The sequence below is a fragment of the Protopterus annectens genome, chromosome 16.part0, assembly GCF_019279795.1.
Source record: "Protopterus annectens isolate FY-2018-M chromosome 16.part0, PAN1.0, whole genome shotgun sequence".
In the NCBI taxonomy this organism is placed as follows: domain Eukaryota; kingdom Metazoa; phylum Chordata; order Ceratodontiformes; family Protopteridae; genus Protopterus; species Protopterus annectens.
In genome coordinates, this window is record NC_056750.1 from 475681686 (window position 1) to 475702150 (window position 20465).

A 20465-nucleotide genomic window follows, 5' to 3' on the forward strand; every position below is an offset into this window, starting at 1 on the left:
TGATGGGTGGTGAAGGTGGCTTTGGTGGGCAAGGCTTTCAGCCGGCCCAGGGAGGGGTAATTTTCATGGGTCCCGGGGATTTGGACTCAGGTTCTTTAAAGGCAATACAGGGAGGGCTGCCATTCCCTGTTAAGGTGGAGATTCTCCGGGATAAGCTTCATCGGTTTCCTGGCTTGGCCATCAAAGAGGGAATAATACAGGGTTTTCAAAAGGGGTTTCCTATTAAGTCCACAGTGGGAAAGGGGTGGGGAGGGTTGTAAGAATTTATGATCTGTTCAAGGTAAAGAGGACATCATGGAGGCTTTATTGGAGAAAGAGAGTAGGGCGGGGCGGTTACTGGGTCCTTTTGATAGTCCGCCTTTTAGTACTTACAGGGTGTCGCCTTTGGGGTTGGTGCCAAAGAAGCAAGAAGGGGAATTCAGAGTGATACATCACTTGTCTTATCCGGAAGGGAATTCAGTAAATTATTTTATTGCAGAAGAGGAGGTTATGGTGCATTACGCTTCCTTAGATAATGAAGTAAAAGTGATTAGGGAATTTAGGGAGCCATGGTTGGTTAAGGTCGACATTGAGTCGGCTTTTTGATTGTTGCCTATTAGGAGGGAGGATTGGCCACTACTTGGGATGCGGGTAGGAGATAAGTACTACTTGCATAAAGCTATGTCCATGGGTTGTTCAGTGGCATGTGCGACTTTTGAGAAGTTCAGTACAGTATTGCATTGGATTTGGCAGCAAAAAGTGGGGACGCAAAAGGCCGTGCATTATTTAGATGATTTTCTGTTGGTGGGCGAAGGAAAGATAGGAGCACAGGAGGGTTTGTGAGAGTTTACGGTCATGTGTGAGGAGTTAGGGGTGACATTGGCCCAGCATAAGATGGAGGGTCTGGCAAGGGCATTAGAATTTCTTGGATTCGGGGATTGTTTTGTTTACCAGAGAATAAAATAGACAGGCTTAGGTCAGCTATATGTTTGGTGTTGGGTAAGGATAAAATTCGGATTCCTTTAGTTATGGAGCTGTTGGGGCTTTTGAATTTTGCCTGTCGAGCAGTACACCTAGGGCGAGCATTTTGTAGGTCACTGGCGTACTTGCTGAAAGGGTGTAAGAGCAAACACCATTGGGTTAGGGTAATCCAATTGGTGCGGGAGGACTTGGGGTTGTGGAACAGGTTTTTGCAACAATTTAATGGGAAATATTTTTGGCAGTCAGACTGGGTGGGGCAGGAGGAACTTCAGGTGTTTACGGATGCAGCTGGGGGTGCTGGCATGGGGGCCTATTTTAGGGGTCGGTGGTTTGCGGCTGAATGGCCTCGGGATTGGGAGGAGGTATGGAAGCAGGATGTGGCCTTTCTGGAATTGATACCTATATGGGCAGCTTCGGTGGTGTGGAGGGAGGAATTGAGGGGCAAACAAGTAGTTTTTCACTCAGACAATATGGCTGCAGTGAGTGTACTGCAAAAGAAGGCAGCTAAGTCGGGCTTGTTATTGCTGGTATTACGTAAATTGGTTTTGCAGAGCCTTCTAATAAATTTTTCTTTTACAGGAGTGCATGTGCCTGGTGTAAGGAATGAAATTGCTGATAGTTTGCCCTGATTTCAGTTTCGCAGGTTTTGAGGGTTGGTTCCATGGGCGGAGGAGGTGCCAGAAATCCTGCCAGAGGAGGTGTGGAATCTTGGGTCAATGTAGGCAGGCGGCTGGTAGGGCATTCCTGTGCCCCTTCTAAAAGGAAGGCGTATGGGAGGGCTCTTTCTGATTTTAATCAGTTTATTTTGCAGCTGACAGATGAGGAAGGGATATGGTCAGAGGAATTACTACTGCAATATGTAGCTCGTGCTTGGGGGTTAGGCAGGGCTTTGCAGCTGGTTAAGGTGGATTTGGCAGCAATTAGTATTTTTGCTAAGGCAGCAAGGTTGCAGGATTTCACTAAGTCTTGGACATTAGGGCGTATGTTAAGGGGATGGGGTAGAATGGTGGTGGAACGTAAGGATACTAGATGGCCACTTACGAGGGTTACATTGAAAGTTTTGTGGAAAGAGTTAGGTTTGTTGCAAAAGGGGTCTATGGATTATTTTATGTGGAGTACATTATGTACATGGTTATATTTTGGTGCTTTTCATATTTCGGAGTTGTTAGGCTCATTATATTGGAAGGATGTCATTACAGGAGGGTGAGGTTACTATTGCATTAAGGAGGAGTAAGACAGATCAGTTGGGTAGGGGATGTGTGGTGGCACTTAAATCGGATAGGAATCATTGCATTTGTCCAGTAATGTGGGCAAAAGAATTTGTGAGGAGGTAAAAGGGGAGTGTGGATCAGTTAATTTTTTTTTTCAGTGGATGGGAAGGTGGTGTCGAGTAGTAGATTTATACTTTTGGTAAGGAAGGTTTTACGTTGTATGGGATTTCCAGCAGAGAGGCTTGCAGCTCATTTATTCAGGATAGGTAGGGCTTCAGATTTAGCTAGAGAGGGTAGTTCTATTGAATTGATTAAAAGAGTGGGGAGGTTTTTCTTCTTTTCATTTAGGGAAGCACATTATCATCTTGGGGCATTTGTTCATCCACTGGGCTGAGAAGCGTGCTTTAGTTAGGGATGATGGGGTAAATTTGGGTTTAGCACATTTAGGGTGGTCAGTATCTTGGCATGGTGTTAGGGGGCTTAGGTGGGATGGGTTGTTACATGAATTTGAGAAGGCTAAACTGAAGGCGGGTTGTCCATGTCTATTGGTCATTCATTTAGGGGTTAATGACTTAGGCATTGTTCCTAAAAAACAATTGGTGGACATTATGTTGTGAGATTTGATAAGATTACAGGCAGTGTACCGAGGTATGGAAATCGTGTGCTCAGAGTTGGTTCCGCATTTGTGTTGGAGGGCTGCATATAGTCATAAGCAATTGAAAGGGTTAGAAGGTGTGTGAGCCAAAGGTTGGCTAGGCAATTAAGGATTTTGGGTATGCATACTACTGACCAAAGAGACTTTGGGAATGGAGAGGAGTCTTGGTATCGGACGGATGGAGTACACCTTAATGATGTGGGTCTGAAACTCTTTTTAGAGGATATGATTGCGGCTAAGGTTTAGGAAGGGGAACAGCCTGGGATCAGGCTGGTGGTGGAGAAGAGGGACAAGATTGTCCTCTTCTGTTCCCCCTCTAAAGAAGGTGTATTGGTTTCTGATTTTGGTATGGTGTGAGGCGAGTAGGTACGCTGCCTTTTTATGTGGGTGAGTAGGTACGCTGCCCCGGTGGAGAAGGTATCAAGGTGAGTTGGTATGCTGCCTTGAGGTAAAGTTCGTCCAGGGTGAGTGGTGATGCTGCCCGGAGATCATCGTTGTTGAAGAAGTTAATTAATGTTGTTTTTTGTGTACATAATTCACTGTATAATACATTTTAATAAAGGTCGTCAAATGTCTTTTTGTGTGTAGTGTAGTTATTTAAGGGTGGACGGGTGAATCATGGATTCTTGTTCCACAATGAAGTTCCATTACTACAGTATCCACATTTATGGGTACCCTTAAGAGATGCCTTTTTGGAACCAATATTTTTATTCTCAGATAAATTCTTGAAGTTCCTACCTGTTTTAAATACAAAACTAGGAGCATTCCTAAAAGTATTAAATAAGTCTTCATCCACTGTTAGTATGTTCCAGTTTTTGTTGACAATCATTTTTAAGTAATTAGTATCTAAATTAAACTTAATCACCAAAGAACTGGAAAATTTCCTGTAGAAATATCTAAACTGTTTTTTTCTGGTTAAAGGCTTATAGTGCCTGCTTCTTACTGAAATTGGTACACCTTGTTTGCTGTAGCATAGACTAGATACAGGCCTGCTGAATCTAGCTTTGTTTGTATAACTTGAGCACTAATCCAGGTATTCTTTAAAGTATTCAATTGTATTTATTACTGCTTGGTAGTAACTTGATTAAAGTGTAGCTATCATTCTAAGTCTTTTGGATTAAGCACTTGGGTTTCAGACCAGTTGTTTTACATTAGGAAGGTTTGTGGCCTGCACTGTAGTGGCAGGACAGGTAGCTTACATCCTTCTAAGTTGGGAACTTCTGATTGAGGGCTCAGTGTCTGTTATTCTAAAAGTGTATTAGTTCTGGTTTAAGCACTTGGGCTTCAGGCCAGTTATTTTACATTAAGAGGGTTCGTGGTCTGCACTCTTGTGGGAGGAGAGGCTGGACTCTGCCCTTCTGAGCTGGGAATTTCTGGTTAAAGGCTTATAGTGCCTGCATATTTGAACTGCTTCTTACTGTAATTGGTACACCTTGTTTGCTGTAGCATAGACTAGATCCAGGCCTGCTGAATCTAGCTTTGTTTGTGTGCTTGTTGTTTGTTTGCTTGTTATTTCCCTGAAAAGCTAATTCCACCTAAAACGCAGCTTTTCAGCGCTTCTGTGGATCCCTAGTGATATCTGCATTGCTTACTGTACTTATTTTCTTGTTTCACTTGAAAGAAAGTTACTGTTTGTCATTTTTGCATTTAAGTTACCTGTAACACACTGCATTTAAGTTACCTGGCACTTGCTCACTAAAGCAATTATATAAGCCAGCACTAAAAAAATTAAAAGCACTACACCCTCGCAAACTCCCCTTGAGTACCTTGTTCCCCATCGGCCTTTTATTTCAATTATAAATGAATTCCCAATACTATTCTAGCATGTCCAAAGGTCAGTTGTCAATCTCCCCTCCAGTCCAGCTGGTGAATCTGGGAATCTTGAGGCAATGTTACAACTGCCTCATGTACACAGACAACCCTCTCCTCCTCCCAACAAATTCCAACACATGTGAGAGATGCAACCATATAGCCAAACTGGAAGCTAAGCTCTCTCAACTCAGTACTGGCGTAACCAGTCAGGAGGAGAAGGAAACCACACTCACTACAATTCCAGTCTCACATAGACCTACCACAACAGCAAACCAAACACATAAACACACAAAAACATACTCGGAGGCTCTAAATAAAAATCTGCCTAAGCAGCAGAGACCTCCAAAGCAGACACCCAAGCAACCGCTACCCCAAAACAAAACACGTGCAACACATAGCTCACAAAGCCAGTGTGCCGAACAGTCACAGCCCTTAAGGCTAAACAACACACCTGATACAGTTGTAATAGGTGACTCTATCATCAGGCACACTGACGTCCCGCTCACCAGGCTGAACAAGGAGAGGGTCACGGTGAGCTGCCTGTCGGGCACTAGGATCCGCCACATAACACAAGCACTCAGGTCACTCCAAGGCAAGTACAAATATGACTCAGTCATTGTCCATGCTGGTGTGAATGACCTGAGATGTACCTCCCTGGACTACATGAAAAGAGAGATAGAGGAGCTCTCTGAGCATGTAGCCCAGGCTGGTATGACCCTGACCTTGAGTAGTATCTTACCCTCACCAAGAATGATGCCACAATATGAAGACAAGATGATAATTTTCAACAATTGGCTTAAGTATTGGTGTCATTCAAAGGGGATCCAATGCCTGTCAGCCTGGGATGACATGTTCAACAAGTCACGATGCTTCGCTAGGGAAGGCTTGCACCTGTCACCCCTGGGCTTTCGGATATTGGCAAAGGCTCTTGTTACCCCCATAATGCCTTTTTTAGGCAAGGCTCAAAAGACAAACCCACCTCCATAGGTATCACAAGGGATAAGAAACTAAGAGTAATGCTACCCAACGCCAGAAGTCTAAACCTCAAGATGCATGCACTCGAAACTCTCCTTAGCATGGAGAACTTCGATATCTGTGCAGTAACAGAAACCTGGTTCAAGGCTCCCAAGAGCACCCCAACACTACCAGGTTATACCTCATACCATGCTTTTCGGCCCCAAAACTTGGACCGAACCACAAAAGGAGGGGGAGTATCAATATTCGTCAAAGATACCCACACCTCCAGGTTGGTGGCACAGCACGAAGCATCAGAGACTATCCATGTGCAACTAAAAGTGGGTAAAACTGCCTTCCAGTTTATAGCCTGCTACAGACCACCCTCCCAAACCCAGGAACCCCCCTCGGCCTTCCTGAGAACACTGGAAAATATGAAGGTCTCTCCAAACACCATTATATTGGGCGACTTCAACTACCCAAACATAGACTGGGTGCATTACTCCAGCTCCAACACCCTAGCCCAAAGGTTCCTAGAATTTATAATCTCAAATGCTATGGAACAAATTGTTACCACTCCCACAAGAGGGGAAAACATACTGGACCTGATCATCACCAACATGGGGACTCTATGCTCCAGACCAGAAGTGTATCCCTCACTGGTAAGATCAGACCATAAACTAATCTCACTAGATATTCACATCCCGACCCCACCCCCTGCCCAGAAAACCACAGTGAAAAACACACTCCTCAAAACTGAGGTGGAATCCTTCAAAGCCCCCGGGCCTGTGGAAAATCCAGCCCAGACTGCAGAATCCTTTATAAACGCATTCTATGAACGCCTTCAGGAATGCATGGATCATGCAATCCCAAATAAAACCAAGACCCAATCCTCCAAAGGCAGACATCCTGTCTGGTGGACCCCTGCCATAAACAAACTATACAATAGAAGGAGGAAGCTACTACATGATAGAGCAAAATCCCAAAAAGGGAAGGCATCTCTGATCAGTATTAGCAAAAAACTACAGGCACTCATAAAATTGTCTAAGGCCAGCTTCGAGAGAAAAATTGCACAGGACACTAAGGATAACCACAAGGCTTTCTTCAGTTATGTTAGGAACCTGGGTGGGAATTCCCAGATATGCTCAGAATTAGTCCAAAATGACAAAAAATACACCGAACCCACAGACATTGCCAACATCCTAGCTGACAGGTTCAGAGCAAACTTCTCCCCCCTCCCCACCAAAAGGGCAAATATCTATCCCAGCAGAGTGCTGCCCCCCTGACATCTCAGATGCTCAGGTAAGAGCCGCCCTCTCCAAAGCAAAAAAACACAGCATCAATGGGACCAGACGGTGTCCCGGGCTGCATCCTACATGAACTCCAAGAAGAGCTAAACCCAAATATAAAACTACTGTTCAATCTCAGCCTTACTACAGGATATGTACCCAAAGAGTGGCATACAGCAACAGTGGTCCCTCTCCACAAAGGTGGTGCCTCAACGGATCCTGGAAACTATCGCCCCATAAGCCTGACTAGTTTGGTCTGCAAAGCTATGGAAAGGATCATCATGGACCTCATAAATAAAGATACTGAGGACCTACAGACACTGGATCTTACCCAGTTCGGCTTTGTTAAGGGCAGATCCTGCCTCTTAAACCTGGTCGATTTCTTTGAAACCGTCACCAAGGCCATTGACGAGGGGAAGGTGGTCCACACAGCCTACCTGGACCTCGCAAAAGCCTTCGATACAATACCCCCACTCGGGCATTATAGATAAGCTCACAAGCTTAAATATAAACCCCTATGTCACTAGATGGGTTGCAAACTGGCTCAAGGACAGAACCCACATGGTTAGAATTGCTGGAGCCATGTCAGACTCCAAACCAGTTACAAGTGGCGTCCCACAAGGCTCAGTCCTGGGACCTCTCTTGTTCGGTATATATTTCTCGGAGGTACAGGCCAACAAAGAAGGACTGTGGCTGACCAAGTTCACAGATGACTGCAAACTGGGCGGCATAATCGACTCTCCAGCCGACACAAGCATCCTCCAAAAGGGCCTCATAGAAACAGACAACTAGTGCCAGAGCCATGGCCTCAAGCTAAACGCCAAAAAGTGTATAGTCATCCCCTTTGGCAAAAACAAAGTGCCCACAAATTACCACATAGGTGGTAATCCATTAAGTACAGAAGAAGTAATTAGGGACCTGGGGACCCAAGTTGATAGCAATCTCTCATTTGACAACCACGTGGCCAAAGTGGTTAGAAAAACATTTTATATAGTCCACCTAATCATGAAGGGATTCACATCTAGATCAGGGGAGGTCATTGTGCCTCTTTACTCATCCCTCATCAGGCCCATAATTGAGTACAATGCCCCTTTTGGGATGTACCTACCAGACACCTGCAGCAACTGGAAAGACGCCAAAAGTACCTCACCAAGAGGATCAAAGGGCTCAAACAGATGCCATATGCTGCCCGGTTAAAGAAACTCCAGCTCTACTCAGTGGCATACTGCCTGCTCAGAGGCGATCTGTGCCTGACGTATAAAGCAATGCCCAACCCGGAATTAATGGACATGCTGCACCTCAGAAAATCCAAATCCCATCGAGCCACGCGCTCGAGAGACTTGAACCTCAGCACTGAAATCAACAGGACATGCTGGAGGGACAGATTCATAACCCAGAGGCTCCCTTCACTCTGGAATAAAATCCCAGTCCAGGTTAGGCAGAGTCCCTCACTGACTCTCTTCAAGAGGAATCTTAATGAGTGGATGGGAGATCGTAGGTTTACCCCGGGTATCACTTCTGTGTCACTGTTAGACAGAGGCACAGTATACTAACCTCGAAAAAGGGCATAGCAAAATTAATTTAAAATGGGTGGCGAAAGCCAAACACACTCTGGCTAGGCTTATAAATGCCCTAGGGCAGATAGCCTAGTATGAACCTATGAACCTATGAAATCTGACAGTGGTGAGACTAACCTAACACTTCTAGGAAATCTGTCTCATATTTTTACTACTCTGTACACTGCCCACACGCAAAGCTAAATTATTATTATTAAGTATACTAAAATTATAGCTGCTTAAGAGTGAATTCACATTAGCATCCATTATGTTTCTATTATGATTCTTAAAAGCACTTACTAAATATTCCTTAACAAATCTATAATGAAAAGAATGGAAGTTAAATACATGAAAATGGTTTACATAACTCAACTTGTTCACGGCTCTGATCTTCCTGGTAAAAGTTTTTGTAATTTGTTCCACTGTTCTAACACTGGTTGCAGTACAAACAGTTGAATCATATCGAACGTGTCATCTTATTAATGCTTAAGAGTTAGGTTAGAAAACCTCTGCTACCCTAGGTGAAACAATCTATTGGTCTAACTACATAGTAGCATGTGATTTTTTACAAATGCTTTAGATCATAAATATCAAATCTGAGTTGTTTCAGATCATTAATATCAAATCTGAGTTGTTTCAAGATACCTTATACCAGTCCATACAGCAGATGTCTCTGTACAATGCTTAAAGTTATATTATATTTTTGTGGGAACCATGGACTGCATATTCATTGATACTGAATGTAATGTTATGTTACACAACCTTGACCCAGCAAGGACTGTAATACCTTTTGGTCTTTCATTCTTGTGACAGGTAGGAATTTGGTATCATCAGCAAATTTTTCACACTAAATGTGATGACATACATGTACTGTACTGATGAAGAAATGTGCATATATGGGCACAACAGAGAACCCTGTGATATCCCCAGCGCTATATGTTAAAGCAAATACAAGCTCTCCCCTATCTTTACAGAAAAGGTATGACAGCAAAATTATCTGTTAATCCATTCTATAATATACGGGTTAAAATTGTGATTAATTAGTTGATGACTTATTCCACTGCAGGGGATACTGTCAAATGTCCCACTCACTTCTAGAAAGACATCATCAATAGGTAGGCCACTCTCAATAGTGTCTATCACATTTTCATCTTTTTTGAAAAGAAAGACGAGTAGCCTCGTAACTGCTAAAGGTCCAACTTTCCAGCTGCTTCTTTTTAAGACTTGGAACTTCTTTCACTGTGCCCTCATGACTAGTCATTTTATGTGTTTTAAAACCAACAAAGAAAAATAGATTCTTGTATAATCCCTGTGATACCAGTGAATCAACATGCGGTAGGTAAAGTCTCGTGCGCCATACTATGCTGCTGCCTAAGTAGAGAAGAGTTCTATGTACTTTCCAAACTTGTTAGAAATCTTTAGAAAGTAGAACAATGACACAAGTTTAAGAATCTTCTAATTAAATGCTTTGTCTAAATATGGCACAACCTTCCTCCATACCTCCTGTCCACCAGCACTGACAACACATTTGGTATATTGCAGCAGCACACCAAACCAATACAACACTTTCAACCATTAGTACACATTTATTTACTAATAAATCAGGATGCATGCAGGAGAATATGAAGGGTGATTTAAACCATTTGTATAGCTGGACTGCGTTGCTGTATTTCACTTGACAAGTGGTCTTGTATTTAAGTCAGATGATTAAGACTACAAACTATACATGAATTTATCCTATAATTAAAGATTTGATTCCTTCTGCCTTCATATGACTACTGTGTGACACTCAGTAAGTCACTTAACCAGACAGCACTCCTGGGATGAATCTAGGCAAAGGTCCATACGGATCCATGCTCAATTCCACTTAAATAACAAATAACAAACAGAGATGCATGCAAACAAATACATAATAGATAGAAAGTCTGATAAAGAGATAAACAATAAATACAAGTACACACAGCAATGCTAATGTGATGCACTTGGTTTGAATGCATTTTGCAGCTTGTGAAATGTCGTTACTATTTTAAAGTGTTGTGATGGGAATTTATAAGTTGATTTCTCTTTGTGAAAAGGTGCACATTTTCTATAATGATGTTAAAGAAAGAATGCAAACTTTTTTATACATTTTCATGGCCTCTTCTTTGCATCTTCCAACTGACCACCAACTACTTTTGTTTTCTCCAGTTGCTCCATTTTTACTTTCTCTGGTAATTTCACATGGGTTGAGACCACACCACTGAGGCTATATACTCCTCACTGTAAAAAGTACTGGTCCCAACCACATCATTAGAACAAAACAAAGAAAATCAGATAGGATTGTGTACGGTCTTAAATGACACAGTGACTCAGCATTTCTTCTCAGAATTCATGACTCTGAGCATATTAGTGGTCACAGGAGATACGTGTAAGTATGAGTCAGGAAATGATAACAGAACAACTGATGAAAGAATATGCCTACAATAAGAACATGTATGAGTTTGGGGTAACTTTGATGGAAAATAAAAAAGTGTGCATTTTAATTATGTTATTGTTTGCATTATATTACTGCAGCAGCTTCAGTTTCTATATTTGGATGGCCAACAAAGCACTTCTTCTAGGTAAGCAAATCTATAGATCACAGCTGTTGGAAATATAAAATAGCTGATCAGGAGGTAGAAATAAAATAATTTATCCCCCACCAAATTACACATATGATATCTGATCCATGATATAAGTAAATTGTGCAAAATTAGCATAAATGCAGCATTTTCACAGGATTGCTCAATGCTACAGCTGTGAGTCACCTTATTGGCCATTTGAACCCCCCCCCCTTTTTAGTCCTTTCCACTGTATATCACCACCTCACTGGTCCATGCTTTCCACTACAGACACCAGGGGAGAGGGATGAGTTAACCAGAGACAGATGATGATGATCATCCTTTAGACTGGCGCTTTTTTGGCCCTAACCCTCACATGCCAGTTCCTAGTTCAGCTGGGCATGTCTGATTTGATAAGCAAATGCCCCCACCTCTCCGGTGCTGTGCCTATCTTAAGGCCCAACCCTGAAGGGAAATGCAATGGCAGACTGCAAGTCCATGCTTCACCTCCATGGTAAAACATTGACTCTGCTCTGGTCCCATCCTATGTGATCTGGGCTGCATTCTGATATACTTGCTGATACACTCTGGCAGCATGGAAGCTACACTCATCCCTGGCACTCAACCCTTATCCATTCCAATCCCCCCCCCCCCAACCGAGAGAGGAAAGCATGCACAGCTCCTTCACTTCTCTCCCTCACCTTATCTGCTCTTTTATCTCTATGGACATTGCTCTCAATCTGCAGAAATTGAAAATATGAATAAATTTCCTTGAAAAGTAGTACATCCTGCCAAATCTAGACATCTAATTAGAACAAAATATGCATCCCAAATAGCTCATATGTCTTCCTGTCTCCAGCAGCAATGTGGGATGCTGCTCAGAAACACGTTTATAACAGAGTGACAAAAATGATGGAAATATCAATACAAAGAGACAGTGTTAAATCTGTAGACTTTACTAAATTGCACTGCACAATTCTACCACGTAAGATAATTTTATTTGTGTTTCTCAAAAATGGAGATCTAAACTGTGTGCCCTCTTTTTTAATTTATAATACCATTAGTATGTTGGCCGGGTCTATATTGAAGTCACATCCTCCGCTAATTATATATACCAACTCCAAGATTGCACTACAGTGAGGAAAGGGCAAATTTTCCGATCTTCACTGTACTGCGATCTCACTATAACAGGTCACTGAACGGCATTTTCGATGTAAAATGCCATTCACTGAACTGACTCTTCGAACATATAATATAGACCCCGTTGGCCTTGTAGTGCCATTCTCTATGTACTATCCAGCTTAAAAAATCACGTGATGAGGAGGATTCAATAAGCTGTGTGACGGGACAAATCAAGCCTGAAAACAGGGACATATCCCCAAAAATAAGAGCATCATGTGCAGGTGTAAATCAGGTGTGAAAACAGGAATGTCCCTACAAAATAAGGACAGCTGAAAGATCTGGCCATGGACACTAAATGATGCCTGGTTGCCTGTGTTGTAGGTTGGCTCGTGCACACCATGGATCCAACATTTACTGTGTAACTCTTGTTGCAAAATACATATTACATGACTAACAACATGGTATAAACTAAAGTCGGAAAGAAACATGAAATGGAAGAACACCAGCAAACAAGTTTGCCCTATCTGACTTTTAATTCTGAATCAAGAAGTTATCAACAGAATTTCACAAACAGAAATAAAGTGACACTCTAATATTAAAACTTTCTAATTTAATTACAACAATGCAATTAAAATGCTGCCATACAATCCACTGATACTTTTCAACTACATAAGAGAAGCATTTCAACTGTACAGCACACCACAACACAGCTATACACTTCCTATTTAAAGGGATGTTTAATTTAAAATGTTCAATCGAGTTAGCTCCATCATTTTCACCTCTGAATTTAAATGCCGTTACCATATCCTAGTATAACTGTAGGAACAGCTGAGTGCTATATTCTAAAAGGTTTCCAGCAAACTAACTCACTTGAGGGTACCTGACTATACATTTTTCATCAAAGTATTCATTAGCTGTACTCATGTTTTCCCGCCTGAAAATTCTTTCTGGCAATATGATGCAAATGTGTTTATTTCAAATAACTACCACAGATAGAGTTTCAAACAATGTTGTATGCTTTGCTACAATGTTCTATATGTCTAAAATGTGAAATTCTTTTCTCAAGTTAACCCTGTTGGGTACTTCCCTAGATCTCAAATTCAAATGCTAGACCATAATGTACAAGCTATTATATGGGATCAGTGCACTTAAGCACAACCTACACAATTCAATTGCTGCATTTTAGGGACATATGCATGTCAGACTGAGAAGCAATAATATAGGCAGCATGCTCTCTGTAAGCACACTTTGGATTCTGATAGCATTCTCAGAGTTAATGTAATAGTTTACATTGTTCCATGTTGAAGTGTCTGCCTCTTACATTAAACAAGGGAGCTCCTCACTTAACAAAATAACCTACAATGAGCACTCAGTGTGATTTATGTAATACTAATTTATGGGATAGCCCAGCTGGCATAAGCCTAGCTTCTGTGCATTTTTGTGGTGAACAGAAGTGATGTTACTGTTTTATAATTGTGCTGCTTTGGGCAATAAACGTGTGGACTGTCATATCTGAAGTGGCTACTCAAGCCAAGAAATAATTCAATATCAGGAGTGCTACGCAATGGCTGCCTTATCTCAAGATAATTTTAGAAGAAGACAGTAACCCTTTACGAGGCTGTGAATATGCATATCATAGACTACATTAGGAGTAGCTCTGTTACAAGTTAGAGAAGAACACAGTGAATTACATTTAGCTTCTTAACTCAGTGCCTTCTGATCAAACCATTAAACAAAGGCACACAGAAGAAATGAACAGCTGGATGGAATCATAAGCTTATGCTTTGCTGTATATTTTCCAGCTATCTCAAAAGAATGGTACATAGCTGCAATTCAGATTTTGAACAACACAACGTGCATGCAATAGTTTTAAAAAAGAGTGTTGACAGTGACTAGAACAGTTAGATATCAATGGCTTACATTAACATGTTGTCTGTAGGAAATGTAACATTTAGTACATCTGAAAAAACCCACAAAAAACTGTGCAAGTACACTGGAGAGCTGAAATATGCATGACTCATATTTGTGTCTGACATTATTTTTAACTTGACTTGTAAACCGTGAAAAACACTGAGACTCTGTTATTCCTTAGGTTAGATTTCCTAAGGTGTTGCTGTTCAGTGCCAGGAGCCTAAATAAAAACTGCACTCCCTCCAAGATGTCCTCAAACTCCAGAATACATATATCTGTGCAGTTACTGAGACATGATTTAAAGCAGCAGAGAGCACCCCAGCAGTGCAAGGTGCCAGTGTCTTCCACTCTTTTAGACTAGGAGCTGCACAAACAAGGGCTAAAGGTGGAGGTGTCTCAATATACATCAATAGCAAGCATACTGTAAGGTGCTTGAACAGGATGACGTGCTGGAGCTCCTCCAGATGCAGATCACCACAGATAAAATCCTGTACCATTATCCTAGCCAGCTATAGTCCACACTCCATGTCCCAAGAAGTTCACAATGTATACTTGGACCTAGAGGGCACATCATCCAACTTAACACCCTAATCATGGTAGACTTTAGTTGCCCCTCTATAAGCTGGAAATCTACAGGCACAGAGATTCCTGGACTTTGTAAATGTAAGAACCCCTGACCAAATAGTGAATATGCCCAAATAGAGGCTCCAACATACTGGACCTCATGTTCACAGACCCCCACCAATGTTTCATCCTCCCTCTTAAGGTCCAACCATTAAGCTATCTCCTTTGAAATCAAAATCAACTCTGTAATCCCATTAAAACCAGTAACAGTTAGGACTATTCCAAGGCAAATTACCTGTTATTAAGTGATGGTTTATCAAAATTCAGTTGCTCTCAGAAACTCTGTACAACCATGTCAAAGGCTGTACAGAAGCCACTGTACCTACCAGAAGTAAGCCCAGGACTAGCCTAGTGGAATCCCAAATTAAATGTGGTATACAACAAAAGGAAAAAATATGGCAAAAATCATGAATCGTAATTCCTATAAAGATAAAACTCTGTCATCAAAGTAAATAGAAATCTAAGAGGGCTAATTAGGTCAAGCACAGCCAACTCTGAAGTTAAGATAGCCTCTCAGGTGAAAAGTAACCATAAGACCTTCTACAGCTATGTCAAAAACCACAAGGGCAGTCCACAGCAATGTGCTGATCTTGTGGTTAATGGTGCCACATTCACTGAGCTTGGCAATATAGCAAAACTCTTAGTCGAGAAACTCATTTCCAGATTTACCCACCCTCCCCAACTATTCCCCCAAAATATTCTCAAACAAAACAGTTTCACCCCACCCAAATTACCCCCAAACATAACCCTTCCAACTATAACTAAGGAGCATGACTGTGGGGGCCCAGATAACATCCCAGGATGCCTCCTGAATAGTCTAAAATATGACTCATCATGACTGTGGATTCATTATTTAACTACAGTCTTAAAACAGGTTTTGTACACCATGTATGGAGGACTGCAATGGTTATCTCCTTTCATAAATGAGGACCTTCAACAGACCCTTGAAACTATAGACCCATTTGTCTAATTAGTCTTATTTGTAAGTTATGGAAAGAATTATCATGGAAATTATCAACAAGGAGATAAGAGACCTTTAGACACTGGATCTATCTTGATCTGGCTTTGTCAAAGGAATGTCATTCTTACAGAAACTGGTGGACATCTTTGGAAGGGTCACTAAGGCAAAAGACAGAAAAAAGGTGCATACTTCCTACCTAGATCTGGCTACGGCATCTGATACAATACCCCACCCAGGCATTGCCAACAAACTTATGGAACTAGTTATTAACCCCTTTACTACACTCTGGATAGCTAGCTGACTTACTGATAAGACGCAGGAGGTTAGAATCTGTAAGGCCACCTCCACAGAGTGGCCAGTCACCAGGCAGAGTCCACCAGGGCTCTGTGCTATGCCTACTCCTCTTTTGCATCTACTTCTCAAATGTAAAAGGCCCCTAACAAACCAAGGTTGCAGATGATTGCAAATTGGGGGCAGTTACTGGATCCCCCTAAGATGAGAACACCCCAAAGAACATCTAATACAGACAAACTTCGTGCCAAAGCCATGGCTTAAAGCTCAATACAAAGAAATGCATTATGGTACCTTTTGGAAATTGTGACACACCAAGTAACTATGTCATCAATAATATACCCTTAAAACTTGATTCATTAGTTGGGGGTCTGGGAACATGTAGATAGTAACCAAGACTTTGACCAACATATGTCTAAGATAGTTAGAAAAGCCTTCTACCTTGATAAACTTATAAGCAAGGGCATTATATCTAGGTCCAGAGAGGTCATCATGCCATTGTACTCATCCCTCATCAGACTCATTGACTATAATGTCCTCCTTCAGTATGTACCTGACCAGACACATGCAACAACTGGAATGTCCACAAAGGTTCCTTACAAAAGAATATGGGCAGTAAATACAATGCCCTGTGCTGATCACCTCTAAGTCTTGTTTGTAAGTCTTCTTTCTTTACTTGGTATCATACAGACTTCTGAGATGTGATCTCTGCCTTGCATACAAGGCATCCATGGAGTCTGTTTCCATGAACCTTTTGCACCTCAGCAAAACAAAAGATATCAAAACTACCAGATTAAAAGATCTAAAGTTTGCTTGTGAAATAAACTGGACATTTTCGAGAGACAGATATGTTGTTCAGAGTATTCACATTCTCTGACACAGGGTCTCCATCCATATGAAGATTTTCTACCTTTCCCTATGAGCAACTTGGACCAACGGATGAGTAATCAGAAATCTACCCCTGGTCTGGTACCTATATCTCTGATGGACAGAGGCAGTCAGTAAATCACCTCATATATCAAAGTTGCAGGTCACATTTGGGTTGCATGTCTAGGCTTGTAAGGGACCTAGTGGTCATTAGCCTAGTATGCGCCTATGAGCCTAAGAGATCTGCATATTATCAGTATATAGTCCAGTGAGAATAAAGGCATGTGCTGTTTATTTACTTTTTTCTTTGAAAATCTTTGACTAGAATTCTTTTTTTAATCTTTTAAAAGTAAGAACTTATCTCAGTAACCATAGAAAAGGTAGAACTGTGCATTCTAAGGATAACAAATTTTTTCCTATGTACTTTTTATTTAACACTGTGAAACACATACTTTTTTCAGTATGAGCAAAACAATGGCCCACACACAGAACATGTAATGGATAATTATTTAATTAATAGAATTAATATACTATTCAAATAATTATCCTAACGGTAAAAAGTACTTAAATGAGATTCCAACAAATAAATGTGATATCATGCTGGTTATCTGCATGTCATCAATCTTCCTTCTCCTTTTCACACACAATAGGCCTTGACTAGCCAAGTCTTGGCAGATCGCTCACAGCAAATAATGTCAGTGTTTACCTGGCAGTCTCTAGGTTCATATCTTTATACTAGGCAAATAGTAAAAAAGACCATACAAGTGCCTAACCAAATAAAACGGACTACCCCTCCCTTGGATTTACTATGCTTGCTTCCATCTCAGGCTATACCTGGGTAGATTTATGAAAGCATATGCAATTACTGAGAATGACCATGAAAAGAAGCTAAGGTGCCTCCATGCATGAAAAGTGGTGGAAGCTTGTTCCAAACAGGGAATTGCATTGTGTTAGGAACTTGTCCTGCTAGTGACTCTTATTCATTTGGTAATGGAGACTGGGTATCTTGGAGTGACTACGTACGGATTTATTGGTTTTATGAAAATGAAGGAGAGTCTTTTATGGCCAAAAGGCTAATCACAGTTCACCATGAAGAAGTCTCTCGTAGAAAAAGTACAGATAGATGGCAGATAATCTATCTGGATAGCTAAGGAACTTAAGTTTCGTGATTTCCTGGTCACAAATATTTTGAGTCTGTCAAGCCATGCAAGATTTCAGAGAGGTACATGCCAAAGGGGCATTATGATGAGACTGGCAATGAAAGATTAGAGGGCAGATGGTAAATTAAGATTTCCTTTGAAATTGAGAAAATTACTTTGAAGATTAATTGGACTAAGAAGATTGATATGGTAAGTATGGTGGAGTCATGATGGCAAAATAATAGTGCTGTTGGTGTAAATGCCCAGATCTCTGATAACTGTGCTGCTTTGTAGGAAGTGTCATTGATGTGGTATTTCCCCATGTAGAACCACCCTGAATTATGCAATCAGAGCTATGTAATAACTGTTGATATTGCTTGTACGGTCCAACTGGTACAGGCTGCCTACAGTGCTGATTGTGTCCCCCTGACAGCTTGTATCTGGGGCAGGCATCACTTAAGCCCAGAAACTTGTTATGACTTTGCTGTATTGTAAACATCATAAATCTTGTTATGCTGTTTTAAGAAGGGAAAAAAAACACAAAGTAAAGTCTATGGAAGCACCATGAGATTAAAAGGAAAGCACATATATATACAAATATATACAATACATGAAATGCATAAAACAAACTAGTGAATAAATAAATGACCCAAAAAGTATAACTTAAACCAGGAAGAAGGTGAATACACTACAACTTGCCAAGAAAAGCAACCAATCAAATTATATATTTTGCCAGAGAAACTGGTAAGAAAATGTACAGTAAAAAAATAGAACAAATATGAAATTAGAAATATTAAAAATGCAATGTACTGTAAACAATGAAGTGTAATATAATAATGTGCATGAAGGAAATATACTTGTTTGGGTATGTACTAATAACTATGATATTGAAAGAGAAGCATGTCAGGTTGTAATTGTTACTCCAGATCACAAGTATATAAAATTCCTTGATACACATACTTATATTAGTCAACATCCTCAGTGTAATACAACTCCATCTGTTATTACTCCATCTTGTTACTCCAGATCACAAGAATATAAAAGTCCTTGATACACATGCTTATATTAGTCAACATCCTCAGTGTAATACAACTCATCTGTTATTACTCCATCTTGTTAGTCCGGATCACAAGTATATAAAATTCCTTGATACACATGCTTATATTAGTCAACATCCTCAGTGTAATACAACTCATCTGTTATTACTCCATCTCAATCCAATGGAAACTTCTTTTTAAAATTAGCAACGTTTTTACATGAAGTTCAAAGCAACTGCAGTGATGTATCTTTTAGATAGCAAAATTAATTAAACCTACCTTAGCAATTTTGACAAAATGACTTAATATTTCTGCTCTTCTTTTCAAGGTATGAGCTGTTAAAATTTCTCTTACAACCCAGAAACTGACCTGTGAAAATATACAACAATTAAAAGCTTGATACAGAGCTAATTTATCAGTTCATAGTTCTTGCAGTTGCACAGGCACAGACATTTTAGTAATTATCCCTATGAGAGAATATGCCAAGTGACCGTGATAACATATAATATGGTGTGTGTGTGTGTGTGTGTGTGTGTGTGTGTGTGTGTGTGTGTGTGTGTGTGTGTGTGTGTGTGTGTGTGTGATTGTGTGTGTGATTGTGTGTGTGTATACTCTTAATACTATACAGTTGTTATATACTTTAGAATGTGCATTTAACTAATGCAAGTAAGATAAATAGATTTTGCTGTCTTATGTTTTATCTGTAGTTAATATCTGCACCTTTACACAGAAAGTAAATATCTATAGATTTTAGGCACTCTTGTGCAGATTTAGAATAATAGAATATAACCCTATGTAAAATGTCCCTATAAGACCGCCCCTCTCCCTTGAACCTTTTATATTTTAAGACCTGTTTTGTTCATGAGTTGGTACATTAATTAATGGATTTTACATCCCCTGAACATAACATAGTGATGAGTACCAGGGCAATGCTATTAACATTCATATTACAACATTCAGCAGCATTGAAGATAAACACAAGAAATCTATACCAGAATATACTTTTGTAACTGTACTCATATGATGTTCTATATGAAGAGCAATCATTACTGTAGTACATGTCAGGGGATGACTGATGAATAGTTATTTGTTACTTCCCCAATACCACATACAAAGTCTGAGTCATTAAAAAAAAATATGACATTTCAGTCTAAGCTGAGCTAGATGAAATTATCACCATTAGAATGCCATAAGCATATAGTGGTTATGATGAATAAAATAACAACTATGCAAGTGTTAGTAGCATTTATGTCACATTTCTACCACATAAGATAAACTGAAGACATGATCAATTAGAAAAACAAACTAAAAATCTCAAATGCAACTTCTCCTGATAAGTGATTAAATATTAACCAAAAATAAGTAAATAAAATTAACTGGGTGCAGTTTAAATGACAATTTAATATAGCTCGGTGAAGCACTTTAGACCACAGAAAGAACTTAGAGCAGAGAAAATATATTAACAGGCTTCTTACAATAGATGCACATAAGATCATG

At 40.4% G+C, this 20465-nt stretch overlaps 1 protein-coding gene across 1 annotated transcript in view; it reads right to left on the reverse strand.

Moving 5' to 3' along the window:
* RALGPS1 (Ral GEF with PH domain and SH3 binding motif 1) overlaps window positions 1–20465 on the reverse strand; it is a 3844659-nt gene that overhangs the window by 2128152 nt on the left and 1696042 nt on the right. Inside the window, exon 9 of the mRNA XM_044058136.1 lies at window positions 19248–19337. Coding sequence (XP_043914071.1) covers window positions 19248–19337 — 90 coding nt within the window. The remainder of the gene's footprint in view (window positions 1–19247; window positions 19338–20465) is intronic.